The 19629-nt window shown below is 42.8% G+C and overlaps 1 protein-coding gene across 11 annotated transcripts in view; it reads right to left on the bottom strand.

The window, feature by feature from the left end:
- LOC110502169 (dedicator of cytokinesis protein 9) overlaps positions 1-19629 on the bottom strand; it is a 173917-nt gene that overhangs the window by 111463 nt on the left and 42825 nt on the right. For 5 of the 11 annotated variants that reach the window (XR_016490683.1, XM_090216281.1, XM_090216287.1 and 2 more), the window contains exon 1: positions 14313-14905. The exons of 3 other annotated variants lie outside the window; for them this stretch is intronic. Coding sequence is in view for 7 of the 8 variants with exons in the window: in XM_090216281.1 (XP_090072407.1) it covers positions 14313-14489 (177 nt within the window). In the remaining variant the exon portion in view is untranslated. Of the gene's footprint in view, positions 1-14312; positions 14924-19629 lie in introns of those variants that run through there. 3 more of the 11 variants (XM_090216282.1, XM_090216288.1, XM_090216291.1) reach the window with 1 other exon arrangement.

Raw genomic sequence — 19629 nt, 5'->3', positions numbered from 1 at the left:
GTTTGCCACAAGCCACCTGGGAGACACACCAAACATGTGGAAGAAGGTGCTCTGGTCAGATGAAACCAAAATTGAACTTTTTGGCAACAATGCAAAACGTTATGTTTGGCGTAAAAGCAACACAGCTAACCACACTGAACACACCATCCCCACTGTCAAACATGGTGGTGGCAGCATCATGGTTTGGGCCTGCTTTTCTTCAGCAGGGACAGGGAAGATGGTTAAAATTGATGGAAAGATGGATGGAGCCAAATACAGGACCATTCTGGAAGAAAACCTGATGGAGTCTGCAAAAGACCTGAGACTGGGACGGAGATTTGTCTTCCAACAAGACAATGATCCAAAACATAAAGCAAAATCTACAATGGAATGGTTAAAAAATAAACATATCCAGGTGTTAGAATGGCCAAGTCAAAGTCCAGACCTGAATCCAATCGAGAATCTGTGGAAAGAACTGAAAACTGCTGTCCACAAATGCTCTCCATCCAACCTCACTGAGCTCGAGCTGTTTTGCAAGGAGGAATGGGAAAAAATGTCAGTCTCTCGATGTGCAAAACTGATAGAGACATACCCCAAGCGACTTACAGCTGTAATCGCAGCAAAAGGTGGCGCTACAAAGTATTTACTTAAGGGGGCTGAATAATTTTGCACGCCCAATCTTTCAGTTTTTGATTTGTTAAAAAAGTTTGAAATATCCAATAAATGTCGTTCCACTTCATGATTGTGTCCCACTTGTTGTTGATTCTTCACAAAAAAATACAGTTTTATATCTTTATGTTTGAAGCCTGAAATGTGGCAAAAGGTCGCAAAGTTCAAGGGGGCCGAATACTTTCGCAAGGCACTGTATATACCCCTTGGGGATGTCATTTGAAAACTTAATGTTAACTTTCACAACTATGCGGATGACACACAGCTGTACATTTCAATGAAACATGGTGAAGCCCCAAAATTGCCCTCGCTAGAAGCCTGTGTTTCAGACATAAGGAAGTGGATGGCTGCAACCTTTCTACTTTTAAACTCGGACAAAACAGAGATGCTTGTCCAAGAAACAAAGAGATCTTCTGTTGAAAACGTTAACCTCCAATCAGATTGTCAGATCTACATGATGTAACCGCTACTTCTCAGAGGTGTGACAATGGGGAATTCTGAATTCCTAAGACAACACATAGCAAATTGTTGCATACAGTTGATAAGTTGATACGGCACCTAAGTATATTGCTAATGTCGTATTGTGAGGTCCATTGCAATTCCTAGATCAAGAGAACACCCAGTCCATGTGTATAACACTGGTAGCTGTCAGAGTTTCCACTGGTAGAACAAGATGACAGAGATGAGGTAAAGAGAGGAGAGAGACTGCAGGCTTATAAGGAAATTAGGCTTGGATAATATCATATTATAGTCTTAGCAGAGGTGAAAGAAGATCTAATTTCTTCCCAGTTTAGGACCTCCTATGTATGCACAGGCTGTTTATGTGGCTAATCATATAATTACATGTAGAATCCCTATTCATTTCAATAGGATCTCTTATATTATTTATTTGACCTTTAACTAGGCACGTCAGTAGAACTACCCATCCCGGATCCGGGAGAATTGTCACCAACTACACTAATTAGCATAACGCAACGGACAAAAAAATCTTACTAGCAAATATTCATATTCATGAAATCACAAGTGAAATATAGTGAAACACAGCTTAGCCTTTTGTTAATCACTCTGTCATCTCAGATTTTGAAATTATGCTTTACAGCCAAAGCAAGACAAGCATTTGTGTAAGTTTATCGATAGCCTAGCATAGCATTATGTCCAGCTAGCAGCAGGAAGCTTGGTCATGAAAATCAGAAAAGCAATCAAATTAAGTCGTTTACCTTTGATGAGCTTCGGATGTTTTCACTCACGAGACTCCCAGTTAGACAGCAAATGTTCATTAGGTTCCATAAAGATTATTTTTATAGCCGAAATACCTCCTTTTGTTGTTTACGTTTTGTTGAGAAATCTACCGGAAATTGCAGTCACGACAACGCCGACAAATTAGATCCATAATGTTGACAGAAACATGGCAAACGTTTTTTATAATTAATCCTTAAGGTATTTTTCAAATATCTATTTGATAATATATCAACCAGGACAATTGGCTTTTCAATAGGAGCGAGAGGAACAATGGCCGCCTTTGTCTATTACGCACAAATCACTCTGAGAGCCACCACCTGACCACTGACGCAATGTTGTCGTTCACGCTCATTTTTCAAAATAAAAGCCTACAACCACTATGTCTAGTGGTTGTAGACACATTAGGGAAGCCATAGAAAAAGGAATCGGGTTGATATCCCTTTTAATGCTCAATAGGGATGCATAGGAACGCAGAGGTTTCAAAATAAGAGTCACTTCCTGATTGGATTTTTCTCAGGCTTTCGCCTGCAATATCAGTTCTGTTATACTCACAGACAATATTTTTACAGTTTTGGAAACTTTAGAGTGTTTTCTATCCTATGCTGTCAATTATATGCATATTCTAGCATCTGGTCCTGAGAAATAGCCCATTTACTTTGGGAACATTATTTTTCCAAAAATGAAAATAGTGCCCCCTAGTTTCAAGAGGCTTCCAAATTCTTATTTTCAATCACGGCTTAGGAACAGTGGGTTAACTGACTTGTTCAGGGGCAGAATGACAGATTTTTACCTTGTCAGCTCGGGGATTCAATCTTGCAACCTTTCGGTTACTAGTCCAATGCTCTAACCACTAAGCTATCTCTGTGGGTTTAGTCGTAAAGATTTGTCATTTAACTTATACAATTGATGACCTTGTATTGTGTCATGATGTGTTTATCTGATTGTCAAAAGATCACTTCACCTCCTTTACTAGGCATCCCGTGCACGCTCACCCTCTCGCAGCCTGTTTCAGTGGTGAATGGAGAGAGACATCTTTTACACAAAACACCAACAAGTGTAATGACATTTGGCCATCGTCATTAGGCCTGAATTTATGCGTCCATTGCGTGTCTCGGCGTCGGACAGTCATCTCTGCCTTGGCAAAATGTCTGTGTTTTCGTGGAACCACATCGTATTTCTGAGTGTTGGCTATACCACCCGTTTTCAAGTCCATTTTCACATTTGTCATGCCTCTGACATGATGTAATGATAAATAGTGGCGTAATAGCCTACAGTTTTCTTGACATTATATTTGAATTACTGTGATGTTTTACCAGTACGGAGTACCCCCGCTATTTATTTTGCAGAGACGCCGTACCGGACCACCTTAGTAGTTTTAAACAGAGGGGACATTGGAAATAAACAGGTCGTATACCTGGTCCTAATGATATTAAGACTATACTAGATTAAAGTCAACAAGGTCACCATCTAAAGGAGGAGAACAACAGATACATTTGGCTCGGTGATTCAATTTATCCAGGAGTAATTCCCAGTGATGCTGAGCAGAATTTTGGACAACCAATCGCAGTGTTCCAATGGATAGCAACTGTTGTCCAGTCTGACAAGCTCACTTTTAAATCACATTAAAGGGCTATGGCAAAAACAAATACTTTTCTAAATGCTCAGGAGGTTGGTGGCACCTTATTCAGGGAGGACGGGCTTGTGGTAATGTCTGGAGTGAAATTAATGAATTATGGTATCAAATATATCAAACACGTGGTTTCCATGGTTTCCAGGTGTTTGATGCCATTCCATTCACTCAGTTCCAGCCATTATTATGAGCTGTCCTCCCCTCAGCAGCCTGTGATTCCTGAAATGCAGAGCTTGTTGGAGTATTTTCCGAATCCGAAATGATACTTTTTTTTACATTGTTTGCTATCTCAGCTGGTTAGCTAGCTCTCAGTCTCATTGATCACCAAATGTTGTTTACTAAAAATGTATGTTAGCTAGCTCTCAGTCTCATTGATCACCAAATATTGTTTACTAAAAATGTATGTTAGCTAGCTCTCAGTCGCATTGATCACCAAATGTTGTTTACTAAAAATGTATGTTAGCTAGCTAGCAATGAAGTTAGTTATGAATACAACTCCTATCTGCTGTCAACATCAAAAGTGGTTAAAGCTGACTGCATGCTGACAGTGAATTCAAAGCTATTCAGTGGCTGGCTAGCCTTATATACTACAAACATCATTTGACCAGGTTACCATGAAGCAATTGTAATGACCGACTACCACAACATACCCAAGAATTTCCTGATTAGCAAGGGACGGTCTGTTTAATTTCATTGTGTATTAGAATTACAGTTTGAGATCATTATGAGGGGATTGTGTGGTTGAATGGTGAATTGGCTTCCCAGGAAAAGGTTGCAACAGTAACCAAGGGGGGCGGGGCTTAGCGAAGGGTCAGTTGAGTCATTGGGCATGTATTAAAGACAATTTATGGTCAGTCCGGCATCTGGATTGGCTGTACAGCCTTTACTGCAGAAGTCAGGGCATTCATTCATCCTTCTTGTGCTTCGTGGAGCGGAGCTGTTGTCAAGGAAGTTGTCAAGGAAGTGAGTTTGTGTTTATACAGGACGTATCGCCCCCACTTACCGTTAACCAATCATGTCAATACAGAGCTATACGGCAAAACCAATTGTTAGCCTTCAAGCTCCGCAACACACCACCTGGACCAACTTGGCATCCCTTCTCTCTCCCTGAAACGTTCAACGTGACATCCCTTCTCTCTCCCTCTCGCTCCCTGAAACACTCCCCTCTCCCTCCCACCCCCTGAAACATTCAACTTGACATCCCTTCTCTCTCCCTCCCACCCCCTGAAACGTTCTACTTGACATCCCTTCTCTCTCCCTGAAACGTTCAACTTGACGTCACTTCTCTCTTCCTGAAATGTTCAACTTGACATCCCTTCTCTCTACCTGAAACGTTCAACTTGACATCCCTTCTCTCCCCCTGAAACGTTCAACTTGACGTCACTTCTCTCTTCCTGAAATGTTCTACTTGACGTCACTTCTCTCTTGCTCCCTGAAACGTTCAACTTGACGTCACTTCTCTCTCCCCCTGAAACATTCAACTTGACGTCACTTCTCTCTCTCCCTGAAACATTCAACTTGACGTCACTTCTCTCTCTCCCTGAAACGTTCAACTTGACGTCACTTCTCTCTCTCCCTGAAACGTTCAACTTGACGTCACTTCTCTCTCCCCCTGAAACGTACAACTTGACATCACTTCTCTCTCCCCCTGAAACATTCAACTTGACGTCACTTCTCTCTCCCCCTGAAACATTCAACTTGACGTCACTTCTCTCTCTCCCTGAAACGTTCAACTTGACGTCAGGTCTCTCTTGCTCCCTGAAACATTCAACTTGACATCACTTCTCTCTCCCCCTGAAACGTACAACTTGACATCACTTCTCTCTCCCCCTGAAACGTTCAACTTGACGTCACTTCTCTCTCCCCCTGAAACGTTCAACTTGACATCACTTCTCTCTCCCCCTGAAACGTACAACTTGACATCACTTCTCTCTCCCCCTGAAACGTTCAACTTGACATCACTTCTCTCTCTCCCTGAAACGTACAACTTGACATCACTTCTCTCTCCCCCTGAAACGTTCAACTTGACGTCAGGTCTCTCTCCCCCTGAAACGTTCAACTTGACGTCACGTCTCTCTTTCTCACTGAAACATTCAACTTGACGTCACTTCTCTCTCTCCCTGAAACGTTCAACTTGACGTCACTTCTCTCTCCCCCTGAAACGTACAACTTGACGTCACTTCTCTCTCCCCCTGAAACGTTCAACTTGACGTCACTTCTCTCTCTCCCTGAAACGTTCAACTTGACGTCACTTCTCTCTCTCCCTGAAACGTTCAACTTGACGTCACTTCTCTCTCTCCCTGAAACGTTCAACTTGACGTCACTTCTCTCTCCCCCTGAAACGTTCAACTTGACGTCACTTCTCTCTCCCCCTGAAACGTTCAACTTGACGTCACTTCTCTCTCTCCCTGAAACGTTCAACTTGACGTCACTTCTCTCTCTCCCTGAAACGTTCAACTTGACGTCACTTCTCTCTCCCCCTGAAACGTTCAACTTGACGTCACTTCTCTCTCTCCCTGAAACGTTCAACTTGACGTCACTTCTCTCTCCCCCTGAAACGTTCAACTTGACGTCACTTCTCTCTCTCCCTGAAACGTTCAACTTGACGTCACGTCTCTCTCCCCCTGAAACGTTCAACTTGACGTCACTTCTCTCTCTCCCTGAAACGTTCAACTTGACGTCACTTCTCTCTCTCCCTGAAACGTTCAACTTGACGTCACTTCTCTCTCCCCCTGAAACGTTCAACTTGACGTCACTTCTCTCTCCCCCTGAAACGTTCAACTTGACGTCACGTCTCTCACCCGCTGAAACTAGAGGTCAACCGATTATGATTTTTCAACGCCGATAGCGACATCAATTATTGGAGGACCAAAAAAGCCGTTACCAATAAATCGGACGATTTAATTTTTTAAAATTTGTAATAATGACAATTACAACAATACTGAATGAACACTTATTTTAACTTAATATAATACATCAATAAAATCAATTTAGGCTCAAATAAATAATGAAACATGTTCAATTTGGTTTAAATAATGCAAAAACAAAGTGTTGGGGAAGAAAGTAAAAGTGCAATATGTGCCATGTAAAAAAAGATAACGTTTAAGTTCCTTGCTCAGAACATGAGAACATATGAAAGCTGGTGGTTCCTTTTAACATGAGTCTTCAATATTTCCAGCTAAGAAATTTTAGGTTGTAGTTATTATAGGAATTATAGGACTATTTCTCTCTATACCATTTGTATTTCATATACCTTTGACTATTGGATGTTCTTATAGGCACTTTAGTATTGCCAGTGTAACAGTATAGATTCCGTCCCTCTCCTCGCCCCTACCTGGGCTTGAACCAGGAACACATCGACAACAGCCACCCTCAAAGCATCATTACCCATCGCTCCACAAAAGTGGCAGGCCTTGCAGAGCAAGGGGAACAACTACTCCAAGTCTCAGAGCGAGTGGCGTCACCGATTGAAGCGCTATTAGCGTGCACCCCGCTAACTAGCTAGCCATTTCACATCGGTTACACCAGCCTAATCTCAGAAGTTGATAGGCTTGAAGTCATAAATAGCTCAATGCTTGAAGCATTGTGAAGAGCTGCGGTCAAACGCACGAAAGTGTTGTTTAAGTGAATGCTTACGAGCCTGCTGCTGCCTACCATCGCTCAGTCAGAATGCTCTATCAAATATCAAATCATAGACTTAATTATAACATAATAACACACAGAAATACGAGCCTTTGGTCATTGATATGATCGAATCCGCAAACTATCATTTCGAAAACAAAACGTTTATTCTTTCAGTGAAATACGGAACCGTTCCATATTTTATCTAATGGGTGGCATCCATAAGTCTAAATATTGCTGTTACATTGCACATCCTTCAATATTATGTCATAATTATGTACAATTTTGGCAAACTAATTACGGTCTTTGTTAGGAATAAATGGTCTTCACACAGTTCGCAACGAGCCAGGCGGCCCAAACTGCACGGAACGCAAGAGAAGTGACACAATTTCCCTAATTATAAGAAATTCATGTTAGCAGGCAATATTAACTAAATATGCAGGTTTAAAAATATATACTTGTGTATTGATTTTAAAGAAAGGCATTGATGTTTATGGTTAGGTTTGGTGCACCGACAGTGCTAATTCATCACCCGTTTGGCAAAGTAGGCTGTGATTCAATGAGAAATGAACAGGCACCGCATTGATTATATGCAACGCAAGACACGCTAGATAAACTAGTAATATCAACCATATTGTTAACCATATGTTAAGTAGTGATTATGTTAATATTGATTGTTTTTCATAAGATAAGTTTAATGCTAGCTAGCAACTTACGTTGGCTTCTTGCTGCCGTCGCGTAACAGGTAGTCAGCCTGCCATGCAGGCTCCTCGTGGAGTGCAATGTAAGGCAGGTGGTTAGAGTGTTGGACTAGTAACCGGAAGGTTGCAAAAAACGAATCCACAAGCTGACAAGGAAAAAACTGTTGTTCTGCCCCTGAACAAGGCAGTTAACCCACTGTTCCTAGGCGGTCATTGAAAATAAGAATGTGTTCTTAACTGACTTGCCTAGTTAAATAAAGGTGTCCAAAAATACCGTTTTCCGATTGTTATGAAAACTTGAAATCGGCACTAATTAATCGACCATTCTGATTAATCGGTCGACCTCTACCTGAAACATTCAACTTGACATCACTTCTCCTTCGCCCATTAAAACAGACAACTTGACCTCTCTCTCTCTCTCTCTCTCTCTCTCTCTCTCTCTCTCTCTCTCTCCCCCCCCCCCCTGAAACAGACAACCTGACCTCACTTCTCTCTCTCTCTCTCTCTCTCTCTCTCTCTCTCTCTCGCCCCCTGAAACAGACAACTTGACCTCACTTCTCTCTCTCTCTCTCTCTCTCTCTCGCCCACTGAAACAGACAACCTGACCTCACTTCTCTCTCTCGCTCTCTCTCTCGCCCCCTGAAACAGACAACTTGACCTCACTTCTCCCTCTCTCTCTCTCTCGCCCCCTGAAACAGACAACTTGACCTCACTTCTCCCTCTCTCTCTCTCGCCCCCTGATACAGACAACTTGACCTCACTTCTCTCTCTCTCGCGCTCCCTGAAACAGTCAACTTGACGTCACTTCTCTCTCTCTCGCCCCGTGAAACAGACAACTTGACCTCACTTCTCCCTCTCTCTCTCTCGCCCCCTGAAACAGACAACTTGACCTCACTTCTCTCTCTCTCGCCCCCTGAAACAGACAACTTGACATCACTTCTCTCTCTCCCGCGCTCCCTGAAACAGTCAACTTGACGTCACTTCTCTCTCTCTCTCTCTCCCTGAAACAGACAACTTGACATCACTTCTCTCTCTCTCTCTCGCCCCCTGAAACAGTCAACTTGACCTCACTTCTGTCTCACTCTCGCCCCCTGAAACAAACATTCCATTGATAACACCAGCTGGCACATTTGCTTTTGTGTCATAAACCTCTAGGAGTTTTAGAGGAGGAAGGAAGCTGTGCTCTTGTCAACAGTGTGGTAAGAACATAGTCACGCTGTACAACAGCTTAGCAGGAGTGACATAAAGACAAAGGATTAAATACTTGAAGAGCAGAAGCCTAAGAACCTCTTTTCGCTGCACTACTTTGACAACACAAACTAGTTCCAGGAGAGATAGTGTAAAGAGACGGACATAAACTCAGCAAAAAAAGAAACGTCCTCTCACTGTCAACTGCGTTTCTTTTTCAGCAAATTTAACATATGTAAATATTTGTATGAACATAAAAAGAATCAACAACTGAGACATTAACTGAACAAGTTCCACAGACATGTGACTGACAGAAATTGAATAATGTGTCCCTGAACAAAGGGGGGGTCAAATTCAAAAGTAACGGTCAGTATCTGGTGTGGCCAGCAGCTGCATTAAGTACTGCAGTGAATATCCTCCTCATGGACTGCACCAGATTTGCCAGTTCTTGCTGTGAGATGTTACCCCACTCTTCCACCAAGGCACCTGCAAGTTCCCGGACATTTCTGGGGGGAATGGCCCTTGCCCTCACCCTCCGATCCAACAGGTCTCAGACGTGCTCAATGGGATTGAGTTCTGGGCTCTTCGCTGGCTATGGCAGAACACTGACATTCCTGTCTTGCAGGAAATCATGCACAGAACGAGCAGTATGGCTGGTGGCATTGTCATACTGGAGGGTCATGTCAGGATGAGCCTGCAGGAAGTGTACCACATGAGGGAGGAGGATGTCTTCCCTGTAACGCACAGCGTTAAGATTGCCTGCAATGACAACAAGCTCAGTCCGATGATGCTGTGATACACCGCCCCAGACCATGACGGACCCTCCACCTCCAAATCGATCCTGCTCCAGAGTACAGGCCCGGTGTAACGCTCATTCTTTCAACGATAAATGCAAATCCGACCATCACCCAGGGTGAGACAAAACAGTGACTCATCAGTGAAGAGCACTTTTTGGCAGTCATGTCTGGTCCAGCGACGGTGGGTTTGTGCCCATAGGCGATGTTGTTGCCGGTGATGTCTATTGAGGACGTGCCTTACAACAGGCCTACAAGCACTCAGTCCAGCCCCTCTCAGCCTATTGTGGACAGTCTGAGCACTGATGGAGGGATTGTGCGTTCCTGGTGTAACTCGGGCAGTTGTTGTTGCCATCCTGTACCTGTCCCGCAGGTGTGATGTTCGGATGTTCCGATCCTGTGCAGGTGTTATTACACGTGGTCTGCCAATGCAAGAACGATCAGCTGTCCGTCCTGTCTCCCTGTAGCGCTGTCTTCGGCATCTCAGAGTACGGCCATTGCAATATATTGCCCTGGCCACATCTGCAGTCCTCATGCCTCCTTGCAGCATGCCTAAGGCACGTTCACGCAGATGAGCAGAGACCCTGGGCATCTATCTTTTCATGTTTTTCAGAGTCAGTAGAAAGACCTCTTTAGTGTCCTAAGTTTTCATAACTGTGACCTTAATTGCCTACAGTCTGTAAGCTGTTAGTGTCTTAAAACCTGTTGCGACTCTAGGGGCAGTATGGAAAAAAAACGTTCCCGTTTTAAACGGGATATTTTGTCAGGACAAGATGCTAGAATATGCATATAATTGACAGCTTTGGATAGAAAACACTCTAACGTTTCCAAAACTGTAAAGATATTGTATGTGAGTATAACAGATCTGATGTTGCAGGCGAAAGCTTGAGAAAAATCCAATCCGGAAGTGCTCCATATTTTGAAAGCTTTGTGTTCCAATGAGTCCCTATTGAGCTGTGTATGTGCTATCAACCAGCTTACGCTTTCTACGTATTCCCAAAGGTGTCTACAGCATTGTGACATAGTTTTACGCATTTATTTTAAACACTGTTTCCCAAGCATGGGAAACAGTGTTTAAAACTCTTAACAATTAAGAATTGTGAAGTTGTTTGGATTTTTACGAATTGTCTTTGAAAGACAGGGTCCTGAAAAAGGGCTGTTTCTTTTTTTTGTTGCTGAGTTTAGATGAACATTTCTCTTTAAGAGACATCTCCCACATTGCCTCTGATACCACATACCCCCCTTTGAGTGGTAACAGTGTAAAGACAAGGATTCAGCCACAATAATTACCTTAATACCAGAAGACAGCATTGTTGCTCTGTTAGACAAATTGAAAATCACAGGCTTGTAAAATATCCACACATTTGTGAATCATTGCATGAAGTGTGCAACACTATGTGCAATATGGTTTCGATGCTCCTGTAAAGTTTGAATTGCTATTCTTATTTAGTTTGTTTATTTACTATGGTATTTACGGTATGACAATAGCTGCATGCCCTGATTTCAGAGGCCATATCACCGTGAATGCTGTATGACCACTGCAGATGTCAGATTGACCATGCAGAGCCTTTTACTGTATGAGCCTGGACTGAATATCTTCCTCCTCCTGCCACCCCTATTTGAGTCTCTCTCTCTCTCTGTGTGTGTGTGTGTGTGTGTGTGTGTGTGTGTGTGTGTGTGTGTGTGCCTTCAATCTGTTCACATCACAGTTAACCTGACTGTCACATTCAGCAGGAGGAACGGGCCATCAGCATCCATCAGACATAGTTAGGACGCAACCCAAATGGCATCCGATTCTCTACATGGACCAGGGCTCAGTTAAAAAATAACTGCACTATATAGGGAATAGGGTGCAATTTGGGATGCATCCTTAGAGAGAAAACAAGACAAAGGTCAGGACAGACAAGCTGGTACCGGGTAGAACAGAAGACGCCCCCGACTGCAGCCAGCCAGCAGCTGGAAGGGTTGATTGATTTCTAGCAGACACAGAACCCACTGTCTCACTGTACAGGGTTTAACCCATTGAGCGGAGCACAGAGGGGAGATTCACCACACCTCCGCTTATATTTCACACAGCATCAAGTAAAATACAGTCCTCTAGGCTTACTTCTGAAATGCAGTATGTCAGTTAAAGGAGGAAATGGATGCATTTATCAAAAAACGAATATGATGCTCATATTAAGTACATAAAAGCGATCTAGTGACTTTGGGCTAATATACAGTGCCTTGCTAATATACAGTATTCACCCCCATTGGCGTTTTTCCTATTTTGTTGCATTACAACATTTAAATAGATTTTTATTTGGATTTCATGTAATGAACATACACAAAATAGTCCAAATTGGTGAAGTGAAATGAAAAAAAAAATCTAAAAAATACAAAACGGAAAAGTGGTGTGTGTATATTTATTCACCCCCTATGAATGAAGCTAAATAAGATCTGGTGCAACCAATTACCTTCAGAAGTCACACAATTAGTTAAATAAAGTCCACCTATGTGCAATCTCAGTGTCACATGATCTGTCACATGATCTCAGTATATATACACCTGTTCTGAAAGGCCCCAGAAATCTGCAACACCACTAAGCAAGGGGCTCCACCAAGCAAGTGGCACCATGAAGACCAAGGAGCTCTCCAAACAAGTCAGGGACAAAGTTGTGGAGAAGTACCAATCAGGGTTGGGTTATAAAAAATATCAGAAACTTTGAACATCTCACGGAGCACCATTAAATCCATTATTAAAAAAAGGCAACAAAGAGACCAAAGATAACCGTGAAGGAGCCGCAAAGCTCCACAGCGGACATTGGAGTATCTGTCCACAGGACCACTTTAAGCCGTACACTCCACAGGGCTGGGCTTTACGGAAGAGTGTCCAGAAAAAACACGTTTGGTGTTCACCAAAAGGCATGTGGGAGCCTCCCCAAACATATGGAAGAAGGTACTCTGGTCAGATGAGACTAAAATTGGGCTTTTTGGCCATCAAGAAAAACGCTATACCTGGTGCAAACCCAACACCTCTCATCACCCCGAGGACACCATCCCCTCAGTGAAGCATGGTGGTGGCAGCATCATGCTGTGTGGATGTTTTTCATCGGCAGGGACTGGGAAATTGGTCAGAATTGAAGGAATGATGGATGATGCTAAATACAGGGAAATTCTTGAGGGAAACCTATTTCAGTCTTCCAGAGATTTGAGACTGGATGGAGGTTCACCTTCCAGCAGGACAATGACCCTAAGCATACTGTCAAAGCAACACTTGAGTGGTTTAAGGGGAAACATTTAAATGTCTTGGAAAGGCATAGTCAAATCCCAGACCTCAATCCAATTTGTAGTATGACTTAAAGTTTGCTGTACACCAGCGGAACCCAACTTGAAGGAGCTGGAGCAGTTTTGCCTTTAAGAATGGGCAAAAATCCCAGTGGCTAGATGTGCCAAGCTTTTAGAGACATACCCCAAGAGACTTGCAGCTGTAATTGCTGCATAAGGTGGCTCTACAAAGTATTGCCTTTGGGGAGGGGAGGTGAGGGGTTGGTGGGGGGGTGAATAGTTATGCACGCTCAAGTTTTCTGTTTTTTGTCTTATTTCTTTTTTGTTTCACAATAGAAAATATTTAGCATCTTCAAAGTGGTAGGCATGTTGTGTAAATCAAATGATAAAAATCTATTTTAATTCCAGGTTGTAAGGCAACAAAATAGGAAAAATGCCAAGGGGGGCGAATACTTTCGCAAGCCACTGTAGCAACACAATGGGATCAGGCCTACTTCCAAACAGATCAGAAAATCTGGTAGATGCTTTGACCTACAGTAAAGTGGGCTCTGACCATCTTTGATCCATTTGTCATATCACATTTTGCTACCATGGTGCTTGGTGTTAAAGGAAACCTTGAAAAGTTCCCCACATAATGGACAGGTTATGGGAATACAGTCGATTTAGGAACTGAGATCCTGTCTCCGGACACTGCTTTGATTAAATCCTTAATTTAAAGAAGCACCTGGCAGCTGTTCAATCTAAAGGGAAAGCAGGAGTGGAAGGTTGTGTGTTAAACTGTATAGTACAGGAAGGTACAGAAAGATGGAGAGACGATCAATCTGGCAGAAGTATTAACAACACACATGCAAAATATACACACGTTTGTATGCACACACACACGCACACACACACACACACACACACACACACACACACACACACACACACACACACACACCACACACACACACAAACAAACATGTAGGAATATATATATATACACACACACACACACACACACAAACAAACAAACAAACAAACAAACAAACATGTAGGAATATACACACACACACACACACACAAACAAACAAACAAACATGTAGGAATACACACACACACACACACACACACACACACACACACACACACACACACACACACACACACACACACACACACACACACACACACACACACACACACACACACACACACACAGGACACTAACACACTGCACACACACCTTCAGTATTCTAGGTTCTGGCCATGGGACCCAGGACTCCCCCCGGCTCCATGCTCCTTGGTCATCCTCTGTCTGCCAAACAGGCTGGGCTGCACCACTCTGGCAGGTGTACCCACAGTTCCTCTCTAAGACTGCACGTAGTCTGTCAAACACAACCACACTGGTGGTGCACCCCATCACTCCAGGTCCAAACAGGCATCACTCACTAGCCTCCTCAGGAGAGTCGGACGATGACCCAGTTCCCCAGATCCAGCCCTCCTCCAGATTGGTTCATCTTGAAAACCAGCCACACCCGGATCCACAACTTCCTAGGATGGCATAGCCCGGAAAGCCTGGAGAGAGAGTTTATCCAGCAAGGGAAAGAAGTCTCGGTCAGAGCCACAGCAGAGCAGAGCTCTCCCAGCCTGTGTTTGCAGGATGCCTCAGTCAGCAGTCAGAGAGAGAAAGAGAGAGGGAGAGAGAGAGAGAGAGACAGAGAGAGAGAGGGAGGGAGAGAGAGTGAGAGATGGGGGGATGAAGGATGCTGTGAGTGCTGCTGCAGCCAACGCTTAACCTTTTTAAAATGCAGCTTCTATCAGCTGCTTCTGCGGATCTCTCTCTCTCTCTCTCTCTCTCTCTCTCTCTCTCTCTCTCTCTCTCTCTCTCTCTCCCTCTCCCTCCCCCTCTCTCTCCCTCCCCTGCCTCTCTCCCTCTCTCGCTCCCCTGCCTCTCCCTTCTTTGAAAACTCAATTCTCTTTTTTCCCCCATATTCACAGTCAGCCTACACATCTGTGAATGAAAATATTAGCTTTTGTTTCATTCTTTGGGGAATGCATTCAGAAAGAAGCAGGCATAACCACACCCTAATCCAGTAGTGAAAGCTCTGCAAGGGGAGGGGATGTGACCACGAAGATCAAGGAGTTGACTAAGGACTAAATTAAGTGTACTAACTCCAGGTCTTCATCCAGAAGGGAGGCTGTTTCTACAGTCAGGCAAAGTAGCTTTGCATTCAGAAGGGAGGCTGTTTCTACAGTCAGGCAAAGTAGCTCTACATCCAGAAGGGAGGCTGTTTCCACAGTCAGGCAAAGTAGCTCTACATCCAGAAGGGAGGCTGTTTCCACAGTCAGGCAAAGTAGCTCTACATCCAGAAGGGAGGCTGTTTCTACAGTCAGGCAAAGTAGCTCTACATCCAGAAGGGAGGCTGTTTCCACAGTCAGGCAAAGTAGCTCTACATCCAGAAGGGAGGCTGTTTCCACAGTCAGGCAAAGTAGCTCTACATCCAGAAGGGAGGCTGTTTCCACAGTCAGGCAAAGTAGCTCTACATCCAGAAGGGAGGCTGTTTCCACAGTCAGGCAAAGTAGCTCTACATCCAGAAAGGAGGCTGTTTCCACAGTCAGGCAAAGTAGCTCTACATCCAGAAGGGAGGCTGTTTCCACAGTCAGGCAAAGTAGCTCTACATCCAGAATGGAGGCTGTTTCCACAGTCAGGCAAAGTAGCTCTACATCCAGAAGGGAGGCTGTTTCCACAGTCAGGCAAAGTAGCTCTACATCCAGAAGGGAGGCTGTTTCTACAGTCAGGCAAAGTAGCTCTACATCCAGAAGGGAGGCTGTTTCCACAGTCAGGCAAAGTAGCTCTACATCCAGAAGGGAGGTTGTTTCCACAGTCAGGCAAAGAAGAACATGTCTGAGTGCTTATTCAGTCCAAGTGGGAAACAAGGAGCAACAAGGGACAACATTTCCCTGAATCAAATTATTGAGTTAACCTAATTTCCACTTGACTAAATCACGAATAAGACATAGCAGCATACTGATTAAGGAAAGCCTTAATAAAAACATTGATTAAAAACTTCATCCTCGGGCCAGGATGTTTGGAAAGCAGTTTTCTAAACGAACATGACCCTCTGTAATCTTCTCGAGCAAGGAAAAGCAAATAAAAAAACTAGATTTGTGGCAAACCTACTCTGTGACTTGACATACTAACAGCAGCTGAGTCAATCAGACTGTATTCAAAGACAAATCTACTTTACGTTAGAAACCTAGAGAATGTCAGATATGGTTAAAAAAACTAAAATAAATGTACTGACCAGTGCTTTTGCTCAAAGTCATCTCTATTTACAAAACACAGCAGAGACGGATAAAGATTTAGGCTTTGTATGCTAAGACAGGGGTTTCCAAACTTTTGTTGCCCAGTGACCCCGGCCCAGGCAAACCGGTGACCCCGGGACCCCCAATATACTATATGTTACAGAAAAAAGTTTTTTAACCTCTTGGATTTAGGGGGCGCTATTTTAATTTTTGGATGAAAAACGTTCCCGTTTTAAACAAGATATTTTGTCACGAAAAGATGCTCGACTATGCATATAATTGACAGCTTTGGAAAGAAAACACTGACGTTTCCAAAACTGCAAAGATATTGTCTGTGAGTGCCACAGAACTGATGTTACAGGCGAAACCCAGATAAAAATCCAACCAGGAAGTGCCGCATTTTTTGAAACCGCCTCATGCCAATGACTCCTTATATGGCTGTGAATGAGCTACGAATGAGCTTACGTTTTCCACGTTTTCCCCAAGGTGTCTACAGCATTGTGACGTCTTTTTAGGCATTTCCATTGAAGAATGGCTGTAAGGGACCATATATAGCATGTGGTCACATGGTGTCTCCCGCAGAAAACCTCACGTAAAATACTGAGGTAGCCATTTTTCCAATCGCTTCTTATGAGAAACCAATTGCCTCAACGGATATATTATCGAATATAAATGTTAAAAACACCTTGATGATGGATCCTAAACAACGTTTGCCGTGTTTCTGTCGATATTATGGAGCAAATTTTGAAAAAAGTTTGGCGTTATAGTTGCAACATTTTCCGGTCGATTTCTTAGCCAAGCATGATGAAGAAACGGGAGCTATTTCGCCTACAAAAATAATCTGATTGGAAAAAAGGAACATTTGCTATCTAACTGGGAGTCTCCTGAGTGAAAGCATCTGAAGTTCTTCAAAGGTAAATGATTTAATTCGGTTGCTTTTCTTATTTTCGTGAAAATGTTGCCTGCTGCCAGCAGAGCCTAGCATAGCATTATGCCATGATAAACTTAAACAAATGCTTGTCTGGCATTGGCTGTAACACATATTTTGAAAATCTGAGATGACAGTGTTGTTAACAAAAGGCTAAGCTTGTGTTTGAATATATTTATTTCATTTCATTTGCGATTTTCATGAATAGGAAAAGTTTATGTCCGCTGCGTTATGCTAATGTGTTTGAGGCGATGATTACGCTCCCGGATACGGGTTTGCTCGTCGCAAGAGGTTTTAAATAAAGTTTTGTCTTATCATCAGGTGAATGATAACGGCAAGTATAAGTAATCAATATTTGAAAATGAACAGATTTGACAGACAGTTTCATTATTTTGACTTCCCCACAATTCATTGGAAATGTACACTCGTAACACAGTCTATTAACTAGCAAATCTACTGCAACTCTACAAATGTTCCCATTGAGCTGAGAGAATTCTGCCGTTTTTAAGCTCATTTCCAGCAATTCTTCGCTGTTTGGCATGGAGCTAAGAGACAATTTTTCAGTTTTAGAGCTAATTTCCTGACATTCTACGCATTTTGCATGGCTAATGCTGTTTCTCTGCTCAAACATAACAAAATCAAGAGCTTTGTCCTCCCTGTTCTGCCAAGTGAATAAAACAAATATTAGAAGGGCAATTCCATGGTAACGCACTTTAAAATGTGCGTTATCATGGAAAACAAAAACCATTAATTTCAAGGTCTACCGAACCATACAACTCTAAGCACTTCTTTTAAAAATGTCCACTGAAAATGTCCACTGGTAAAATCTCCCTCAGGTTTTCATGCAACCACATTTTCCAAAAGCTCTTAAATATCTGCTCCGAATTAAGATTCAAAAATGTCTACAGAAAGAATGACGTGTCGGCTATTACCTGGCACCTTGACCTTGAAAAAAGTACCTTTTGGTTATTACACTACAGTAAGTGAAGTGGATTTACACCCAGTAACAGAATTACGGTAACGGAATCACACAAGTTTTTTTACACAAGTTTTGACATCACAGCGCAGCACAGCAGAGTACAGTAGAGTACAGTGCAGTACAATTAAGCACAGCAGAGTACAGCAGAGTACAGTGCAGTATAATTAAACACAGCAGAGTAGAGTAGGGTATAGTAGAGTACAATAAAGTAGAGTAGAGTAGGGTAAAGTACAGCACAGCAGAGTAGAGTAGAGTACAGTGCAGTACAATTAAGCACAGCAGAGTAGAGTAGGGTAAAGTTCAGCACAGCAGAGTACAGTAGAGTACAGTAGAGTACAGTGCAGTACAATAAAGTAGAGTAGAGTAGGGTAAAGTACAGCACAGCAGAGTACAGTAGAGTACAGTGCAGTACAATAAAGTAGAGTAGAGTAGGGTAAAGTACAGCACAGCAGAGTACAGTAGAGTATAGTAGAGTACAGTGCAGTACAATTAAGCACAGCAGAGTAGAGTAGGGTAAAGTACAGCACAGCAGAGTACAGTAGAGTACAGTAGAGTACAGTGCAGTACAATTAAGCACAGCAGAGTAGAGTAGGGTAAAGTACAGCACAGCAGAGTACAGTAGAGTACAGTGCAGTACAATTAAGCACAGCAGAGTAGAGTAGGGTAAAGTACAGCACAGCAGAGTACAGTAGAGTATAGTAGAGTACAGTGCAGCACAATAAAGTAGAGTAGAGTAGGGTAAAGTACAGTGCAGTAGAGTAGAGTAAATAAACTCAGTACAGTAGAGTATAATATACTGTACTCTACTTTTCTTTACTGTACTGTATTCTACTGTGCTCTATTCATTGTACTGTCCTCCACTGTATTGTACTGTATTGTGCTGTATTATACTTTATTGTACTGTACTGTGCTGTGTTAGCCAAACTTGTGAAAAATTTTGTATGTCTATGATAGGTTCAGCTTTGGTCCTGTCCGGTCCCTCTGTGGATGTTAACATCAAGGCCAAGTACATACGGTACAGCATGTCTCCTAGTTACTGGAGTACATACAGTACAGCATGTCTCCTAGTTACTGAAGTATGTACAGTACAGCATGTCTCCTAGTTACTGAAGTATGTACAGTACAGCATCTCCTAGTTACTGAAGTACATACAGTACAGCATGTCTCCTAGTTACTGAAGTATATACAGTACAGCATGTCTCCTAGTTACTGAAGTACATACAGTACAGCATCTCCTAGTTACTGAAGTACATACAGTACAGCATCTCCTAGTTACTGAAGTACATACAGTACAGCATCTCCTAGTTACTGAAGTACATACAGTACAGCATGTCTCCTAGTTACTGA

Source organism: Oncorhynchus mykiss, chromosome 22 (genome assembly GCF_057628025.1).
Source record: "Oncorhynchus mykiss isolate SJ-2025 chromosome 22, ASM5762802v1, whole genome shotgun sequence".
In the NCBI taxonomy this organism is placed as follows: Eukaryota; Metazoa; Chordata; class Actinopteri; order Salmoniformes; family Salmonidae; genus Oncorhynchus; species Oncorhynchus mykiss.
This window is presented reverse-complemented; position numbering and strand designations above follow the sequence as displayed.